The following is a 21,163-nucleotide window of genomic DNA, read 5'->3' as shown; positions in this document are numbered from 1 at the left end:
GAAAATCTATGGGAATTTTTGTTCAAAAGTAGGATCTTGTAATGCCTGAAGGGCAAATGATAAATCCGAGACAGAAAGTGCTGAACGTTTTGATGGATGTCAAATATGAATCATGTCTCAGGTGCACGGCATAAGGATCTATTTCTTTCATATCAGTCAACATCCCTCTGAGTGCTTGTAGAGGTGCCCATTTATCTTGAAACAAGATCATTACCAAGCCCAAAAAAATATCAAATTAGTACAACAGAAAATGCACATATCTTAAAGGATAACAGGAGTAAGCATGATGGCCAGTGGAGTTACATCAACGGTCAACATCACATCAGTCCTTAGGATAAACAGCCAGGATAAAAGGTTTACAGAAATTCTGAATTGCCATCACAAGCACTCTAGAGAATCCTTTCTTTTAGAACAGGTTACATTTTTCACCAATAAGTAATGAAGTGCAGTCAGCAGAAGAGATAAGAAGGAAAGTGCTATTGTTCTTCCACCAGGAATAACAGAAAAGGGAAATAAGTCAGAATGACTGACACATCCACCTGTTATATTAATGGGGGACAGAAGTAAGGTAAACCCTATGCCTAGAAGAAATTACAATGTGTCATTCCTTGAACCAACAGACACGGCCCATCAAAAAGAAGTTCTTTAATAATACAAAAAGAGTAACCAAGGATTCCTGATATATTTGATAACCTATCAGATGAAAAAGGAATGTAGGCAGAAGTCAGCTTGTGATGGAAAGATTTGACTGAGTAAGCCTGCCCCAGAATGCTCCCCCACCTGATGGAGAAGAGTCCATTGGAGATGGCAAATGTTTTCTACCCAACCACAGATCCTTTGAGCCAAGTCCAAAAGGAAATGATACCAGGTTACACACGACTGATTGGCAAATGGTTTATGGACAACTTGATGGTCCACTGTACCTAAGGCTTCGCGAGCTAGAAGACAAAAACTGGAGCCCAATGCAGACAATGATCATTTTACTTAGTTTTGCTCTGTAACTCTTTGGGCTGATGTACATTGTCTAAATTACTGAGAAGGAAGGATTCAGAGGAGCTCCGTTTGAAATCCTCGGATAGCATGATGTCTTCATTTGACATTTGAACCAAAAAGAAGATAGGATACAATCTTGTTCAAGCCTCTGTTTTTGGAACAATGATGACTGTGACATTTTAGATCAAGAGCATGATCCTACCAACTTACATATCACATTTTAATCATGAGAGATTGTAAATCCAAAGCATCAGCTGATCACACACTAACTTTTGCGATTCAAAAAAAACATGAGAAAACTTGTTCTCCTATCAGACCAATCTAATCTGAAGCAAGAGAAGGTTTCTTCTGTTCCTGCGAATTCGTTGTGACCATAGGAATGAAGTCATAATGGCCCGTTATTAAAAGAATGACTGGTCTGCACGGTCAGTTGATAAAGAGATTGATATCTATGCCTCTGAAAACTTCAAATCTTTGGCAGCCTTTTCCACCTGCTTATCTAATTCACACTAGACTGTTTTGCTTATATAAGTGGCAGCCCTAAAACCCCATTCTTTATAGCAATATAATTAATGGGAGCTTGCAATCCCTGTAGAAAAGCAAGTCTCTAATTTCCTTATTACAGGTGACTAGTGATGCCTAATACCTTTTTACACGTCTTGAGTTTCATTGTGCACTACAGACTCTTCGTGCCAGCAAACATCCTATCTATTTCATGTGAAAGCAACAACCTAAGAATTTAAGTGGTTTGTGTGAAGGGTGATGGTGTGAAGAACAAGTTACTTACCTTCGGTAACAATATATCTGGTAAAGACACATTCTAGCCGCAGATTCCTTAACTTAGAATATCCTCCAGGCGCCAGACTGGATCTGGAGATTTTTCAGCAGTACCTCTGCGTGCCGGGGGACGGCAATCCCTTGGCTCCGCCCTGACATCGTCCACAGATATAACGTCAGTGGAGCCATACAAGTCCCTCCCGGCGCGCTGATGTCAGTTTTCTACTGTGAAACTTTTCCGCGCCACAACGCGTAGCCACTACTAAAACTGTGAGAGTGTGGGAACAGTGTGCCAAAAAAATAAAAACAACAATGACAATAAATAATAACATGATGAGAAACATCACAATGCATTGTAGAGAAAAACCATCATACTGTAAGGAACTGAGGGGAGAGAGCAGAGTACTCGCCTATAGAAACAGTCTAGCAGAAGCGAAGAACCATACCGTCCTATGCGGCAAAACAGCAATGGAAATTAATGTGATGGTAAATGACAAGCAGTCTGCAACCACATGAATGTCATTGTAATGGACAAGACTGTAACAACATGAAGTTATGGCAATTAACAACATTTCTGCAAAAACAAAGAATGTGCCACCATACGCACTAAATATGACCAATTGACTGTAGCATAGTCAAACGGACCCCAAACTAATGGAGATAAAGTGTCGGGGGGAGGGAGGGATGAAGAACATGACCAATCTCCACACTGGCAAAGAACCAGGGTGCAAGAGCTTGGATGCATATAGGAGCCCACCACCCAGTTGCGAGAATGGGGGGAGAAGCAACAGGTAAAACAGAATAAGACACCCTGACCTGGGAAGGATGCGAAGAGATGAACATGCATGAAGTCAGAGACCACAGGCAGAAAGACCAGTGGGAAGAACCCAACCTAAAAAGGTTGTTTAGAGCAGGTATGATGGGTGGGCATTAAGGAATCTGCGGCTCGTCTATGTCTCTACCAGATACATCATAACTTGTTCATCTGATAGAGACATCTAGCCACAGATTCCTTAACTTAGAATAGATACCAAAGCCATACCCATTGAAGGAGGGTCTGCGACTGAACCCCGCCAAGTTCCAAAGAGAACTAATCCTTCAATAAGATTGACTAAAACAGGTGGAAACAGCAAGTGCAAGCGTGGCTGACACTAGACCCATTAAGCTCTGGAAATGGAGCATGAACAAGGAAAGGCAATTTCACCACAGTTCGTCACAAGACAGTACAAGACTTTCACCTTCTAGGAAGGGACAAAGGGAAAGCACAGAAACCAGAACGGCCAATGCACAATGAAAGAAAATCCATAAGCGTCTGTAACAAGAATAAGAAGCAAAACTGTGTGCAGGATCCCCTGGATCTGCAAAAAATAAAAGAGAAAGGACAAAACAGCATGACAGAGTCAGAGTGTTCAAAATGAGCATGCACAACAGTGGATGCCAAGAATGACATGTAGAGAGACAGATGTCACCCATGTAGAGATATACTAAACCATGACTACACGGAGATACATGTATGTGGATAATAGGGATACACATATGCAGATCGTGTGGACCGTGGAAGCCACACCACACACATGTAAAAGCCCATGAAATGTAGCGTCAACAGCACCATATGCGTCAGCAGAAAGACACAGAACGTATCAGTAGGTAATCATACTGACCAATCATACACCAAAGTACATTGGTCAAAGGATACCGGCAGAAGCCGGACACAAACATAAGGCTTGCTCTCTAGAGAGAGGAAAAGAAAGAGAGAGAGAGAGACAGAATCTGGGGATAATAAACCCTAGATACTGCAACAAGGAAAAACATAGTATGGGTGCTCTTCTGCAGTCAGTATACATATTATATGTATACATATCGATATATATATATATATATATATATATATATATATATATATATATATATATATATATATATATATATATATATATATATATATATATATATATATATATATATACACACATATACACACATACATATTTTTTTCTTTTTTTTTTTTTAGAAAGAGAAATACAAGGGAAACTTGAAGAGCATGCCCAAGACAAATACAGCAGCACGCACAATAGGTACCTACTGCACTGATGTGAACCATAGCGGGATATAACATATGTCAAAACACAGTAAATCACATACAGATATATTCAGAAATATGTATATATAACCATACACAGACACTGTATAAATGACAATGAGCATCTCTGAACAGAGAGACTCTAAGGATAACATCGGCCGAGGCCATGAGTAGAGGGAGCTGAGCCCTTGCCTGGCAATCAGCAGAGGGAAGACCAATGACATAAGCACTTCCTAACACCAGAGATTGAAGAGCAGACAATACCACAAAGATTAGAATGTAGCCAACGCTGTGGCGCAAGTTGGACCAGCAGGCCACCCAGTGCCTATGAACATACCCAGTGTGTACCCACAGTCCGTGCCAGAACAGAAAGCGGAACAGAAACTGTTCCGGAAGTGGAACAGAAAAAGATGCTCACAAGAGACACTGGCTTACGGCTAAGACAGCTAACATAGGCAAAAAAGGCGAAAACACAGCGAAACGCTTGAAAGACAGCCAAAGGCAAGAAAATGAAGGCGTGAACATGCCAGGACGAGCCAGTCATAGCGTAAACCCAACAATACTCTGGAGAAGCCTGCATCCTCAGAGGCAGTAGAGAACTATGGACCAACCATAACACACAAACATGTAAGCTCCAAAGAGAGCTATGCGCCCCTTGTGGGTCTTACCAGAGGAGAAGTCCCACAACAGTAGTGGGGACGGAAAGAAGCGAAAACCATATTGCGATAATCCTACAGCATGAACTATAGGAAAGTTCCCCAGTGGGAAATAAGTTAATCCTCAGTAAGGACCTACACCATCCAGGAAGAACAGAACCCAGGGCATTGTAAATACACCACTCAGGAAGAACACCTTCTGTGGCAAGGTAGAATGGCTATACAATAACCAATGAATACCCCACATGGGGTATGTCACTTCCCTTTAAAAAGCAAGGGAACAACTCTTGAGACTAGCTCTAAGACAGAGGAGACGAAAATAAGGGCAGAAACAGCTATCTAGCTGTACAGTCAGTATGGGAAATAGCTTGAACCCAGAAACGGACACCAGAGAAAGGCAGTGACAATACTGCAATCAATGCAAATACGACATTAAGCCTGCAATAATGGACTTAAAACAATGTCAATCACGGGAAACCCGACATGAGACGATGGACCGCTTAGTTGGCATGACTGTCAAAAAGATGGGCCCCATCAAAGGGCAAATCTTGAAGACACTTCTGAACATTCTCAGGAAAGCTACCATCACGCAGTCAAGCATGGCGACACAGAGCAACTGACCTGGCCATAGCCTGACCGAGAAAGTCAATGGTGTCCATGGCTGATCGAATCGAAAATGTTGCCAGCTCACAACCATCGTGAAGTATACGAGTCAGGTCAGCCTGAGGGCTTTCTGGAACAGAGGGGAGGAAGCACTCCACTGAGTCCCAGAGGGCGAAAGTAGCCCATGCAAACACGCAGGGCGTGTTCAACGACCGAAGGCCCGAGCTCGCGGACGCAAACATTTGTCTACCACATGTCTCCAACCAGCGAGACTCCCTAGTGGGTGGAAGTATCTGAGGAGAAGACGACTGCAGCAAAGCTGAGGCTGACTGGACGACAAGTCCTTCAGCCCTAGGGTTCAGGGACAGACAGACAGGGTCATCTAGAGCTGGGCGATGATGATGTGGGATAGCATGTTCCACACGGTCTCCCGAGGAGGGCCTCGCCCAGGTCCCCACAAGAATGTAGTACAACGACACGCCAAAAGGCAGCAAGGGCTCGACATCTACGTTGCCCTTTTGGAGCAGATCCAACAAGGGATCAGAAGGCAGAGAGACACAAGGAGGCTGGAATGGTAACATGTCAGCAGCTTTGCAAACAACTTGTTGAATCGCTGCACTATCCTCCGTGGCCATTCTAGGTGGCGACAGCAGATCATAATTATAGGACGGTTGCAGGCTAACACGTCCATCAAAGGCCACAGGCTCTGTAGTCCGAGGAGGGCCAAGGGCCTGCAATTGCTCCACATCAACATGTTCCAAAGAATGCGTAAGCAACACAGGGGTGAATCCCCAGAGCCCTCATCCACCATCAGCAAAGGAGGAGGAAAGGACATCTGCGTCATCAAACGACATCGAGACAGCACCGCATCGATGTCGACAAACGAGACTCCGTTGGCAGGTATGGGAATGGCGTTGACCCGACATCCGTGATGGGAGACTGCGGTGTGGGACGGCGTCGGCTCAGTGACAGGTCCCCTGCTGCGGCCGCATCAGACTTCAACGCAGGGAGGCCCACAGGACAGTGCCCTGTTGCCGTAGGTGGACTGCGGCCCGACATTTGAATGAGAAACCCTACCGGGCCAACTCCCGATGTCGCAGCGACTCCGGAATGGGAGTCAGGGTACTTGACTAGCGCCGAGGGCGAACTTGCCAGCGAGCTCCCAGTCTGAGTCCTTAACGCCTCAAAGATGGCCTGCAAAGCCTGGTAATAGGCTTTCATCTGGGTCCTAGTTGCCCCAACCCCAGGAAATGGGGGGTAGGCGGGGGTTGCTGCTGAGAGGCCGTGTTTGGTAAAGACCGAGAGCAGCGGCCACCAACGTCATGACTACGTGAGGCCGACAGCCTCTGTGACGTCTTCTTGTGCTTACCTGAGGAAGGCGAGCGACGGCCTTGGGAACGACTCTGTGACCTGCCCCGTACAGGAGCCTCAGTTCGAGATGGAGACCGGCGACGCTTGGACTCCAAACGGGACATCTGGGGGGACAGCAATTTCATCCTACGTTCCCGCAGGGACTTTGACTTCAGCTTCCGACAGGCGTTGCGCTCCACGGAGTCGTGGTGCTCACAAAAGCACCACATACAAATCGCGTGTGGATCCGTCCCCACCATCTGCCGCGTACAGGTCTCACACGACTTAAAGCCTGAAGGCATCGGCACACTTTTCCCAGACGCGAAAAGGCATCAGTAAGGCCCAAGAAACAGGCGAGAGGAACCACTTCTTCAGGATCCACGCTGCAGGCGCGGAAAAGAAGAAAACTGACGTCAGCGTGCCGGTATGGACTTATATGGCTCCACTAACGTCATATCCGTGGACGACGTCAGGGCGGAGCCATGGGACGCCATCCCCCCGCACGCAGAGGCACTGATGAAAAATCTCCAGATCCTGTCTGGCGCCTGGAGGATATTCTAAGTTAAGGAATCTGTGGCTAGATGTCTCCTTCAGATCAAGGATTATAAGGAATAAAGTGCCACTGCCATACAATAAGAAGATATTCCAAGTCACCTTGTAGATCCATGATCTTCTAAAAGAACTTTGGATTTAGCCTCCTTCCTCTATATAGTCACGAACCTTCTTGGTGACTTGCAAAATACTAATAATGTACAGCAGCTGGTACTTGCTCCTATATCAGCATTGCAGGTATATGGACATTGGTGATGCTGAGCTAATATCAAAGTGCATGACACTTAATTACTTTGGCAAATAATATTTCAACAGGGTCCTAATTTTATTATAATATTTTAATTAATTTAGCAATATTTTAGAGGAGATTGAAATGTAGATGCAGCATTAGTCTTGGACTTAATTACAACTTTGCACCTTAATGATCAACAAACGTACAAACAACCAATTGAATTTCCTGCCTGTTTATTGCAGGCAACATTCTGGAGACCGATTAGTTGTTTTATTCATTTGCAAAATGAATGTGCAGTCCTACACTTCTTGTACCACAAAACATTCTCTGTAAACACTATAAAAGGGGTTTAACTGTATAAGGCAGATAGACTCTGGATGTAAAAAAAAACACAGACTTTTCAGACATCTGAATTCTACCAAGGGCTACATTAATTTTTGTGCCCACCTGGCGAGTGAGTAGATAAACTTTTTCTATGGTGACCAAAGAATTACATTACATGTTAGACATAACAGCGCCCAACTAATAACAACGTTGGAAATTCAGCCGACTAGCACAGTCCTAGCATAGACGTTAACACTGTAGATGAGGCAGCCTGCTAAAACAGACTCACTACAGACAGGTCTGCCAAAAAAGGACACCCACAAAACATAGGGAAACCCTACTAATAATCTCTAATCTTTCTGCTAAGGCACATTTAAGAAACATGTAAACTTGCTTATCAAACCAGTAACCCTGCGTCACTCTAACGTAACACCCACACCGAAAAATAGATGAAACTTCACTGAAATTGAAGCACAATATTGAACATTAAATAAAGATGCAGAGGCACACCTAGAGCCTAACCAACTACGTGCAAGAAAACATGTGAAAATAATGAATCCTGCTTTGCCTGTGACCATCCCTCTCTGGGTTAACCTCTGGCAACCCAAACTTTGGCTATGGATGTATGATAATCCAATATTTTGTTTTGAACCTTACCAAAAGAATAAATGAAAGTGACTGAAAAGGTCTGTCAAGCTGGAATAGTGCTGAATACCTGCGGAGTGTGACTGCTTTTATAAATAGAGAAATATCTCTTAGAGTGAAAACTCTATGTCCGTCCAAGCACTTGTTGTGGTCATTCTTGAACCCCTATCTAATATAGATCTGTTTAAAATGTTTGGGGCCCTCACTCTCTGGAATCTCTTCTAGACAGATAGGTATTTCCCACTAGCAGGTCAGTGTTACTGCTGGTCCTAGCTGGTTGGTCACAATTTGTAGGAATCTTAGATGCTTTGCGGCACCTATTACTGCCAATGAGACAGAGGCTGTACCTATTAGACATCAAGCGTTAGTGGGGCTACTTGTGCTCTCCTTTTGTCTAAGACACTGTACCAGAATGGAATTCCACTTCTATTAATCCTTTTAGAGACCTTTTTAGGAGGATTTGCATGGCTTAATGAGAAGTACAATTGAGGGTTGTTTGATAGAGGATGCACTATTTTTCTGGTGTGATTGTTGCTGCTGGGACCCGAGAGGACTAACAATTCCACTAGGGTCATTCATGGTCGTACTGAATCTTGGTGCCATTAACAATGGAAGAGAAACTTATGATTGAAGATAGCAGTAGGGTTCAGGCAGCTTCTTTGGCTTACAGAGTTTTGTGAATTGCCAAAGCCACACCGTACGGCTCTAACGACCCTGCTTCATCATGAGCTGTACTGCAATTTCAGTTACACATAAGTCAATGAAAAGTTGTTACTCATAGCAAAGCAACTTGTTTCTCCTTTGGATTGAAGGGTTCTACAATCCTAGCGCTGGTCCTCCTTTTTCCTAGTGCCTCTATTGATTCCATACAGACCAGCTACTCCTGGCTTGCTGGTTTCTGCCTTGCCATTCTGCACTGTACTGGTAGGATAAAGGCCACAACCATTTTAGTAAGAACTCAACAGAGGAAAGGGGATGATATAGTAATGGTGTGGTCACAGGTAACACACTCAACAAAGATAACACCGTAGTGTGAGACTCATTTAGCACTCATTGAAATTCAAATATGTTGTATGCTACAATGACTGCTTGTGATGTTGTCAACACAGTTTGTTGCAGAGCTTCAACTTAAATCTACAAAGGACTCTCTTGGCGTACAAAGCTAAACTATAAACACTGATTTGTATACATGTAAAAATATATTTGGTATCAAAAAGCACAGATTGCCATAGTATTCACTGGTACTAAAGGGAACTAGTTTGTGCGTGCTCCTTGTGGAACGACTCAATGCAGGCACTTAGGGTGAAATTAGCCAATGGTTGAAGTTGGTTGACCCTTGCACCATGCTTTATGCTGTAGTGGGCGGTAAATAATGTGAATATCACAATAACAGACCAATGGATGAAGAAGCTTGACTGAAAGTCTGTATACGTAAGAATATTATACATATAATATTAGTAAAAACAAAAGGCCTTGGCTAGTTACAGACCTAAATATATTTAATAATTTTTGAATGTATAGTAGTTAATACATCGTCCAGAAAACAATTTCATTGTATCGAAAATGAAAACACTGCAAAGAGAAAACCACTGCAAAACCATGCAAGCAAGGAGCATTGAACAGATATACTATACCAGAGGACAGGGGTCAATAACCCCTTTGTGGCCAGGAGAACTTGGCTCCACTTTGCGTCTTTTAAAGTCACATTTGCCCTGTTTGAAAATGAACTATTTGTTGGTGCGTATGAAAAATGTTTATAGCAACGGATATACTCTCGCTATACAGTGTCAGTTAGATATGTCATACTTTGGAGAGAGCAGTAATCTTTAGATGGTTATAGTACATTAATATGCCAACTAGCAGGAACGTTTTTCCTCTAATGGAAGTGAACATAAAGTGCAAAAAATATTCAATTACTTTGTAAACAACCAGCATATTAAGATACTCTCTTTTATAAAGTTTTTTATCAATGTGTTATAACACCACATTAAAGCAGTTCCTTTTTTTTAAATAAACTTTATTTCCATTTTAACATAACACCATGCATTACATAGTCTGCCCTCGATTGAGCAGTCGGCCCAAACCAGGAACTGTAACCCCCCAACACTTAAACTCCATACTCGAACATTTCTTGACAACGGTACAGAATTTCAGCACCCATGCTGAGAGGGACATACGCTAGGGCCAGGCAAATGAGGCCGCTTACGTCCTTGAATGATACAGTCCAATAAAATGCACTGGAGGCCACAACTAAACAGGGGGGGTGGGGAGATCGGGAGGGTGGGGGGGGGCGGGATAAATGAAAGAAAATACATTTTAAAAAACACTTACCTGCAGGCCGCTGGTGCCTCTCGGTCCTCTTCGGCTCTTCAGTCGACTCCAGGAGCAGGCAACAGGAAGCACACAGCCTCCCAAACTAGCCAATCATGTTGCTGCATTACAGCATTGTTGTGATTAGCTTGAGCACCGTGGTTCAGGGCTCAGAGAGGGACTGGGAGGCAGTGCATGCTCTCTACCAAGTCTGTGCAATACAGCCGGTGGAGAACATGCAAAGTGCGCATGACTGTTTGGCAGCCCAAGACGGCCATCCAAACAGTCATGCACACTTAAGAGAGTACCCACCGCTTCTTCCACTGTTCCTGTGACAGCCAGCCCGCCCCAATCAGCTGAGCCACGATGGAAAAATAAAATGATAACGTTGAGCATGGTCGGACTGGGAACCGAAACCTGCCCTGGCAAACTGCTCGGCAGGCCCCCCTGAGGGGGTTAGGGGGGGGTCATGGCCGAGCTGATTGCTAGGGCTGGTTTCGGCAGATTTTGTTACAGGGGGACGATACTGCCAGCCCCTGGTAACAAAAACGGCCCCCTGGGGCCCAAAACCGAACCCTTCCCTGGCGGCCCACGGGGGAAGCGCCCGGTGCCCGCTACTGCCAGTCCATCCCTGAGTGTTGCGTTATCATTTTATTTTTCCTTTTTCAACTGCTCACAGGGGTGACGCTCCTCTGCCTTAGCGGAGGAGGCGCCACTGAAAAAGATGGAGTGGAGTGACAGGACATAAGCAGGGGTGGGCCGTAAACTCCACTCCACCGGCGGAGTTTTTCCCACTAAGCTTGGAGCGCAGAATTCGGCAAAAGCACTGTCAAACACAGCGTAATGGAGTTTTCGTGGGCTCACTCGCCAACGTTAAGATGGCAAGTTGGAGTGAGAAAAAGTGAGCGTTAGACCGCCTACCGAAGAGAGTTCACAACACGGTAGGTCAAGGCAGATCGCTACAACTCATATTGGGAAAGTTGCCACTCGCATTGCGAAAGCTGCTGCCCGAGCAGAAAAGCTACTCGAGTGACAGAAAGAAGCAGCGCTCTCTTGCGTGCTACGTGGTGCCATTTGGCGGATTTTAAGGTGCACAACAAGCTCCCGGCACAAAAATCAGTGTGAGCAGCATAACAGACCGGAATTCCACATCCCGCGGAACTCCACGTAATCTTGTTGAGTGTTTAGGTAACTTTTACTCTGCAAGTTCTGCCTACCCTTATACATAAGGCATGTTTGTCCTATACAGTGAAGCACAAGAACAATAGTTACTTACCTGTAATCTGTGGTTCTCCAGTATTGGTGTCTTTCATAGATTCACATGCCTGAATCATTCCCCGTCGTCGGAGTGGGAGTCCCACGGTACATAAAAAAAGCAATAATTATGCATATACCAAACAAAAATCCCCTGGTAACCTGAACCAGGAAGTAAAGTAGCCTAAGCTACCAGGGAAAAAACTTCCACAGCTATGACTATCACTGTCATTATATACAGTCCAAACTGCAGCCAATCAGGCGACAGCACCCACCAGAATGTTCTCCTCAGAGGCTCAGGCTGTCAGATTTTCTCGCACAGGAGTGAAGTAATATACCATAACCTAAAAAGCCTCTGAGGGGAGGTGGGCGGGTTGCATGTGAATCTATGAAAGACACCAATACTGGAGAACCACAGATTACAGGTAAGTAACTATTGTTCTTCTCCAGTATTTGGGGTGTCTTTCATAGATTCACATGCCTGAATCAGAGTAGATAGCAGTACATAACCTTTTGCTCATAAGACGCCACCTTTATAAATATATATATATATATATATATATATATACCATATACATTATGAAACAGTATAACCATACAGAAATACACATCTGTTTCAATTTATGCAAAACAATTTCACATCACAAAAAGCGTCTTATAAAAGCATAGCGGAGGAGGGAGAACAGAGGCTCACCTTATTTGAAAAGATTACGTAGAACAGCTTGTCCCACTGAACCATCCGCATCACTTGCAGCTTCCAAACAGTAGTGTCTGGTAAACGTATGGCAGCTGGACCATGTTGCCGCTTTACAGATCTGGTGAAGAGGCACACCGGCGAAAAGAGCTGTAGATGACGAGATTGCTCTTGTAGAGTGTGCTCTTGGGGTCGCTTGTAGTGGTCTTCCAGCCTGATCATGGCATAAACAAATTGCAGCTGAGATCCAACGAGCTATGGTTGGCTTTGATACTGAATGGCCTTGACGTGGTCTGCCATAAGCTACCAAGAGCTGGTCTGATTTGCGCAGCGGAGCTGTACGTTGTAAGTAAAACTTCAGACATCTCTTGATGTCTAGGGAATGCAAGGCCCTTTCTGCAGCTGTTTGTGGATTTGGAAAGAAAGTTTTCAAAACTATGGGTTCATTAAGATGGAAATCCGTCGGGACCTTTGGCATAAATTTTGGATTAGTGCGCAGCACCACAGAATCAGATGTGAATTGCAGAAAGGGTGGATGAATAGTGAACGCTTGAAGGTCACTAACCCTTCTTGTAGAAGTTAGAGCCAATAATAAAGAAACCTTCCAAGAAAGGAACTTTAGATCCGCCTTGTGGATGGGCTCGAAAGGATGCCTCATTAGTTGTGAAAGCACTATATTAAGGTGCCAAGAAGGAGGCGGACGCCGAATAGGCGGAAACATCCTAAATAGCCCCTTAAATAATTGTTGAATGACTCTGTTGGAATAGAGAGAGTTAGTACCATCCTGTCGGAATCTTGAAATTGCAGCCAAGAACACCTTCAAAGTAGAGTGGGAAAGACCAGACCTCGCCAATTGTAGAAAGAAAGGCAGAAGTTGTTCCGGCTTTGCGTGGATCGGATGGAGATTAACGGATTGACACCACATGCAAAACCTCTTCCACTTTAGTTTGTAGGTCTTAACAGTTGCTGGTGCTCGAGCATTGGCCAAAACCTCCTGGCAGTCTGGAGGGATATCTAGGTGTGCAAATTCAAGCTGTTGAGGAGCCATGCTGCTAATCTCAGCGATGCTGGGTCCGGAAGACAAATTTGACCGTTCTGAAGGGTCAGAAGATGTGGAATTGGTCGAAATTGTATGGGTTCGGCCTCTGAGAGGAGGAGAAGCTCTGTAAACCAGTACTGGCGGGGCCACCTGGGAGCAATTAAGATCATGCGGCAAGGCTGTTGTTTGATCTTGCGCAGAACTCTTGGAACCTACGGGATCGGTGGAAAGGCGTAAGCATATATTTGCGACCAATTCATCGAAAAGGCATTCCCCAGCGAGTCCTTTTGGGGAGCCCAGCTTGCGAAGAATGGGCATTTGCGGTTCTGGCTGGTCGCAAAGAGGTCTATATCGGGATGCCCCCATTCGTGAAACACTTCGTCTAGGAATGGTTGGTGTAACTCCCATTCGTGATTCGACGTTGTGGTCCTGCTGAGGGAATCCGCCAGAACATTCGTGACTCCCGGGACGTGAATGGCTTTGAGGTTGATCTTGTGGCGGATCGCCCAATCCCAAATCTCTTGCGCTTGCTGAGATAGGAGGGCTGACCTCGTCCCGCCTTGTTTGTTCACGTAATGCATACTTGTAGTGTTGTCTGTTCTTACAAGTATGCATGCTCCTCGGATGATGGTCTGGAAGGATTGTAGAGCCAGGAATATGGCTCGCAGTTCTAGCAGGTTGATATGCCACTTTCTTTGTTCTAGAGTCCACCTGCCATTGATTGTCATTCCTTGAAGGTGCGCTCCCCAACCCTCGAGGGATGCGTCTGTGGTGACTGTGAACTCCGGCATTTCGACCAGAAATGGGCAACCCTCTTTCAAGTGGTTCATCTGACTCCACCATTGAAAGGCCTCTCGCATTCGTGGGGTGATGTGAATGAGATCCTCGAATGACCCTGCGTTCTGAAGCCATTGCAGATTGAGTTCCTCCTGCAACGGTCTCATTCTGTACCGACAGTTGGGAATGAGATGAATGCAAGACGAAATCATCCCTAGGAAGGATTTGTATACACAGACTGAAACGCACTCTTTTGATTTTAGAGAGCGCGCAAGATTGCATATCTTGGTTTGCCTTTCTTTTGATACGAAGGCTTTGACCAGATCCGTGTTCAAAGTCGCTCCTAGAAACGTTCTTCTTTGCGAAGGAATAAGATGTGATTTCTCCAGATTTGTTGATAGACCCAGGGATTGGAAGAGTAAAAGACATTTCTGAACATGCTCGGATGCTACCTTGGCGGAACTTGCCTTGATAAGACAGTCGTCCAGGTACGGGAATATCTGAACTCCCTGCAGACGGAGATGCGCAGTCACTGGCGCTATGACCTTTGTGAAGACTCTGGGTGCAGAACGGAGTCCAAATGGGAGGACTTTGAATTGGAAATCCCTGCCAGCCACTCTGAACCGTAGATATTTTCTGTGCCTTGGTAGGATTGGTACGTGAAAATAGGCGTCCTGCAGGTCGAGGGTGGCCATGTAATCTCCCATCGAAAGCAACTGCAGAATTTCTTGGAGCGTCAACATCCGGAACGACATTTTCTTTAGGAATTGGTTGAGGGCGCGAAGGTCGAGAATTGGACGCCACTCTCCTGATTTTTTCCGGATGAGGAAAAATCTTGAGTAAAAGCCCGTTCCCTTTTGTAAGAGAGGGACTTTTTCTATTGCTCCTTTTTGAATCATCACATTTATTTGGGAAAAAAGCTCCTTGAGATGAGCAGGGGGTGGGCCTTTGGGAGGAGAATTTGGCGGAATTTTTGTGAATTCCAGAGCATGTCCTCTGGATATTATATCTAATACCCACTTGTCTGAGGTAATCTTGGACCAATTTGAATAAAAGTGGGATATTTGACCTCCGATTCTTGTACGTGGGAACGGTAGAGATGGTGGCAGGTGGCTGAACTCATTGCTTCTTACCGGACTCTCGTCCGCGAAAGGACTGCTTCTTACGCGACTGCAAATATTGTTGATTTCGCTGTCCGTAATACTGTTGGCGAAAATTCTGAGATCTTTGGTTATACTGAGAGGTTTGAAAGGAACGCTGCTGGTTATTACCTCCCCTGCTAGAGAAGGATCCACGTCCTCTGGCTCCGCGGAAGGTAGATTTTCGGAATTGCAAACTACCCAGGGACCTTGCCGTCTCCGTATCCTTCTTTATTGCCTGTAGCGCTTCATCTACATGTGCACCGAACAAGGATTCGCCATCAAATGGCATGTCTATAATTTTAGACTGCACCTCCTGGCAAAACGAAGTGGACTTCAGCCAGCCCTGCCTTCTCAGCACTGCGGCTCCTGCCAGCTGCCTGAAACCAGTTGATGCCACATCCACTGCTGCGTCGATGATTTCCGCAGACGCATACTCTCCTTCCTGCAGGATCTTTATAGCCTCGGATTTTGAAGGCTCCGGTAACATGTCGAGGAAAGGAGAGATGTCGGACCACATCTGGCGGTCGTATCGCCCTAAAATCGCCAGGGAGTTCGCAGCCCGAACTGTGGTGGCTGCCATCGTAGACACTTTCTTTCCTATTGCATCCAACCTTCTACCATCTCTATCAGGTGGAGCTGATATGGGTGTTGAGGGATTTCTAGCCCGTCTCTGAGCTGCTTGTGCTATAACCGAGTCTGCCTTAGGTTGACCAATCAGACATGCTGGTGAATTACTTGGGGCTCTATATTTCTTGTCCAGCCTTGGTAACACTGCTGGAAGAGAATTAGGGGTAGCCATCAGTCTCAATCCCTCTTTCCAAATAAAGTCAATGATTGGGATTGCCCGAACCTGCTTCCTTGGTTGGTCCTTGAAGTCATATAGGAAGCAGTCATCTTCCTTTGTTTCCATGGGAATCAGGAATCTCTTGGTCGCTCTTTCCATCAGTGAGTGGAAATTCCCAATGTCCACCGGGGGAGAGTCCACCGGAGCTGGAGCACTTGGAGAAGGAGTTTGTACTTGGTAACTATCCCACTCCGACATGATAGATTGATCATCTACCTCTCCTTCCTCCCTTTCATCGTCTGAAACCTGCAATTGCCGAGATGGCAACGGAGAAGGTGGTCTTGGTGACTGGAGCGACGACAACTGTACTCGTGGTCTGGGTGTAGCCGGAAGAGATTCCGCCGTTTCCGAAGGAGGAAAACGTCTATAGTAATCTTGCAACATATACTGCAGATTATCAAGTAGTTCCGACGGCATTTGACCAGACGGCACTGGTGCAGGTGGTGTTGGCTGTGGTTCCATATTAGGATGTTCGTATTGTTCATCCTCATCATCCTCATCTTGATATTTGATGAGAAGCTCCGATGGACTCCTTGCAGTCCGAAATCTCTCATCTTCTTCGGAGTCGTTATCCTCCGATTGTAAAAGTTGCGCCGGTAATTTTAGAGGTGATATAGCCTCTAAAGACGATCCTCTACGCTGTAGAAGCGTAGATGCTGGTGACTTTTGATCAAACACGACAGACGACGGAGTCGCAGTCCATACCTGCATATCCATGCAGGTGGATAGTGAAGGTGGTAACACACGTGTCGACGGAAAGAATCCTGACGTTACAGCCATTTTCGATGACGAGGCTGTTTTCGTCGATGAGATGGCATCCGTCGACGATGGGACAATCTTCGCCGACGACGGTGCCGACGACGAGGCACCCTTCGTCGACGGTGGTGCCGTCGACGAGGTCGTCTTCGTCGACGAGGTAGTCTTCAACGACGAGGGCGTCGACGCGTCCATCTTCGTCGACGGGGTTTTCTTCGTCGACTAGGTATTCTTCGTCGACGATGCCACAATCTTCGTCGACGGAGTAGACGTCGACGGAGTAGTCGGCGGAGCCAGCTTCTTGATTCTTACCGTCGACGGAACGGGGACAAGAGATGACACTTCCCTCGTCGACGAGATGGGTTTTACACTCACCGAAACCAGCGTCGACGGCGATGAAGCTGATGACATTATCATTGTAGGTCTCGGCGACGAGAATGTAATCGTCGACGTTGAAATCGCGTCGACGATAATAACTGTCGACGCCACTGCCATCGACGGCGCCGTCGACGACGGCAATCTCACCTGAGGTGATTTCTTGTCAGGAAAACTCTTAGCTGGCTGGGTTTTTCCTGTTTTCCCAGGGGGCGTAGAGGGCTTGGATCCTGAAGGTGGAGATGTCTTCTTAGATGAAGACGAAGACTGCCCCGATCCCTTAACAGACTGGGCTCTCCTCGACACCTTTGCCCCAGTAGAAGAAGATTCTTCCTCAGCCACCCTTTTTCTGGACGAGATAGAGGATCCAGAGGCAGTTTCTATCTCTGATAAAGGAGCATCTTTATCCTTAAGCTTCTGTAGCCACAGAAGAAGGCGTCCCTCTCTATCTCTTAAGGTCTTTTGAGAGAAGGTACGGCAAATCTTGCACTCCTTCACCTCATGATCAGGATAGAGGCAATAGATGCATTTTTTGTGAGGGTCTTCAGAAAAAAGCCTAAGCTTTCCGCAGGACTCACATCTGAAGAGTGATTTCTTTGTAGTTGACATCCTAGAAGTTGTAGAAACAGCAGAAACTTGAAGAACTGAGCAGAGCTCAGGGAGACTCCCTTCACACGATGTGCGGTAGAAAATCTAACAGCCTGAGCCTCTGAGGAGAACATTCTGGTGGGTGCTGTCGCCTGATTGGCTGCAGTTTGGACTGTATATAATGACAGTGATAGTCATAGCTGTGGAAGTTTTTTCCCTGGTAGCTTAGGCTACTTTACTTCCTGGTTCAGGTTACCAGGGTTTTTTTGTTTGGTATATGCATAATTATTGCTTTTTTTATGTACCGTGGGACTCCCACTCCGACGACGGGTAATGATTCAGGCATGTAAATCTATGAAAGACACCCCAAATACTGGAGAATTAAAATTATCTAATGTATGGTGGCCTCACATCAGTCTCTTTGTCCTGAACATCAAGGCACTCTTTCCAGGACATTCATTCGAAACTGGAGCTGCTTGTGCTCCTCATCAGTCAATCTTTCAATCCAGACCCATCACCACCAACCCAGTGACCACAGTTTCTGGGCTGGATCCTGGAGCCTTTCCTCCACATTGACATACAACCTTTGTGCAAAAAAACCATGCAAAAAAATAAAGTTGTTGCTTATTTTTCTTTTTTATCAGCAACATCCCCATCAACCACGAAGCTACACCCTTAATCAACGTCCAGTCTAGGAACTTTGCTACAAGAGCCACTCCTTCATTCCAGAAAAGTAATACCACGGGACATTCCAACCACATGTCAGAAGTACGCATTAACTGGTCCAGGTTACAGCAGGGATTCATAACGTTTCTGGAAGGTAACAGGCACTCTCATTAGAGACTTGATGTGGAGTAGTTTAAATGTATTATTTCATGAAACTGAAATGGTGTCTTCACACACACTCATTAGGCATCTGACAAACACACTTGTGTATCACCTTCCCGTTTCAGCCTCATGTTTGTTGTTAATGGGTTTGAGGTTGGCCTGTTAGTATTATACTGTTTAGAAATCAGTTTACCACTCAACGTCAGTGATCTAAGGGTCAAATACACCTCTTGCATCTCAGAAACCTTAGGTAACAGAGAGCATACTTTCCTGCTGCCACCCACTACACTATTGAATTTTAAATGATTTTTGAAAATCCCAGGAAGGTAGCATAGAATAATTTGTTGAAGGATACAATAAGTTACAAATCTGTCATGCAACAAAACACAAAATGTCCACAATCATGGATCCATATAAGCACCTTACAGCAAATAACATAAATCAGAAAAAGTATAGGACCCACCCCACACTTTTTCTTCAAACGGTCACTACCACGTTTATCCAAATGCGTCTCTGCAACGTATCACTTGTATCGATTCGCGTTAAATGCGAATGAATATTGATCCGCTTAGGCACCTCGTTACACCCTTTACTTTCCATGTTAATAATCTAATGGATGTCATTCATGAGCATGAAACGTCATCAACAGTTTAAGCAAGGCCACACCGATGTCCACACACCAACCCTCCTTCTCAGCTGAGCCATGAATACAAGTTCTGCTTGTAAACACAGCTAACAAGCCTACAGACCTAACCATGACCCCGCTCCCAATTCAATGCTTTTAAAAGAGCATGCTAGTGTGGGCAATCTCAAGTTGGCTCAAAACCCATCAGGGTGCTACAAGGCAACTTTGTAACACCACTCAATTGCTGTACCCAAATATAAATATATAAATAAATATAATCCGTATCAGAAACAATGAATATTATTGGGGCACCTCCCCCAACCCTCCCTGGGCACATCTATGTAACATGTGGATCCTACAATAAAAACCTATGTCATACCGACGTCAATATGGAATAACAAACTATCACAATCCATATTGCAAATCAATGCAATATCATGCATTATTAATAATCAGCTTCTGTTTGCAATAAGCTCAGCTACTGGTTGTAGCGGCTTGATTCACTTCCCACTATGTGACACAGGGGCACAGTAGCACCATAATCCTCCATTAGGCACTGGCTCAAGTAGATAGGGGTGCAGCACTTTCAAACCAGGACGCTCTGGTTTTCCTCCCACTCACTCCATGCAGCCCATTGGGTGCTAGCCTACCCATTTTAACACGTGCCTCTTCCCACACTCTTGCTGCTCTCCTTAATGTGTTTGCCTAAGCACATCAGTGCCGTCATGAGCCTCCACAGACATTGTGAGCACCTGGGACACCCAGCAATGTCATAGAAAGTGTGCCGTGGGCTATAGTAAAAAAAAAAAAGGAAAATTGGCCGCGTGACCGCAGGTTGGGTAGTTGAGATATAGCAAAATCATAGTTCATTTTGCCCCTCAGGCAGCTAATGCACCATCCATAGCTATGCTCCCAACACCCAGCCCATTCCCAGCAGCAAAATTCAGCCACAAAGTTTATAGTTCACCCTAAATAGGTTTTCTCTGCTTTTGAGGTTTTAATAAAGGACTTTGCCTTTGAACTGTCTTCCATGAAAGGACCCCCGTGACAGTTTTCATCATGGTAGAAAAATATTCATTCAGTAGAGAAACCTAGAAGTACATATTGACAGTAGATGTTACTATGTAAAAAAAAAAACGTACCACTGGACAAGGTTGATCTAAGCCAGGGGGCCCGGGCTCTCCTTTGACACCCTTCACTCCTTTTCTTCCTGGCATTCCCCTTTCGCCCTGTGGATGCAGAAAGGCAGTGAGATAAGGGGTACCATTGATCCCTTAACAAAACTTCATAGTATTCAAGAGAAAACGGTGCATTGTTCTTTCCTAGTGGAGGGTTCAAGCTGCATGGCTTTTTACTAATCAGTAGAAACACCATCTGATTTGCAAGTTATGAGGTTCTTCTTTTTGAAGGATTGTTGGGAAGGGCACAGTACTTGATTCTGAAAAATATAATCATGGGCACAGTTTGGGGCTGGTCAATGTAGGAAATCTGTCTTTTCAGAATGATCACCCCAAATTTTTCAGCTTTTGCTGGCCCATATATGTTTGCTGGTTTTAGCTGTATGTGTAAGTTAAATGTCACTAGTGGACTGCAGCACCTATTATTCCATTCACTACAGTGACAGTGTAAAACATGTAGCAGTATAAAAACTGCATTGAACAGGTCAAAATGTCCTTTTTATATATTAATAAGGCACCTATATGTAGGACTTGCATTCCA

The 21,163-nt window shown here is 45.1% G+C and overlaps 1 protein-coding gene across 7 annotated transcripts in view; it reads right to left on the bottom strand.

The window, feature by feature from the left end:
• LOC146810895 (uncharacterized) overlaps positions 1-21,163 on the bottom strand; it is a 403,292-nt gene that overhangs the window by 19,206 nt on the left and 362,923 nt on the right. For 5 of the 7 annotated variants that reach the window (XM_085617937.1, XM_085617938.1, XM_085617939.1 and 2 more), the window contains 2 exons: positions 20,587-20,673; positions 9,847-9,924 (listed from right to left, as the gene is read on the bottom strand). In XM_085617937.1, coding sequence (XP_085474063.1) covers positions 9,847-9,924; positions 20,587-20,673 — 165 coding nt within the window. The remainder of the gene's footprint in view (positions 1-9,846; positions 9,925-20,586; positions 20,674-21,163) is intronic. The other 2 variants (XM_085617940.1, XM_085617941.1) reach the window with 1 other exon arrangement.

This window comes from Triturus cristatus, chromosome 7 (genome assembly GCF_964204655.1).
Source record: "Triturus cristatus chromosome 7, aTriCri1.1, whole genome shotgun sequence".
NCBI lineage: Eukaryota > Metazoa > Chordata > Amphibia > Caudata > Salamandridae > Triturus > Triturus cristatus.
This window is presented reverse-complemented; position numbering and strand designations above follow the sequence as displayed.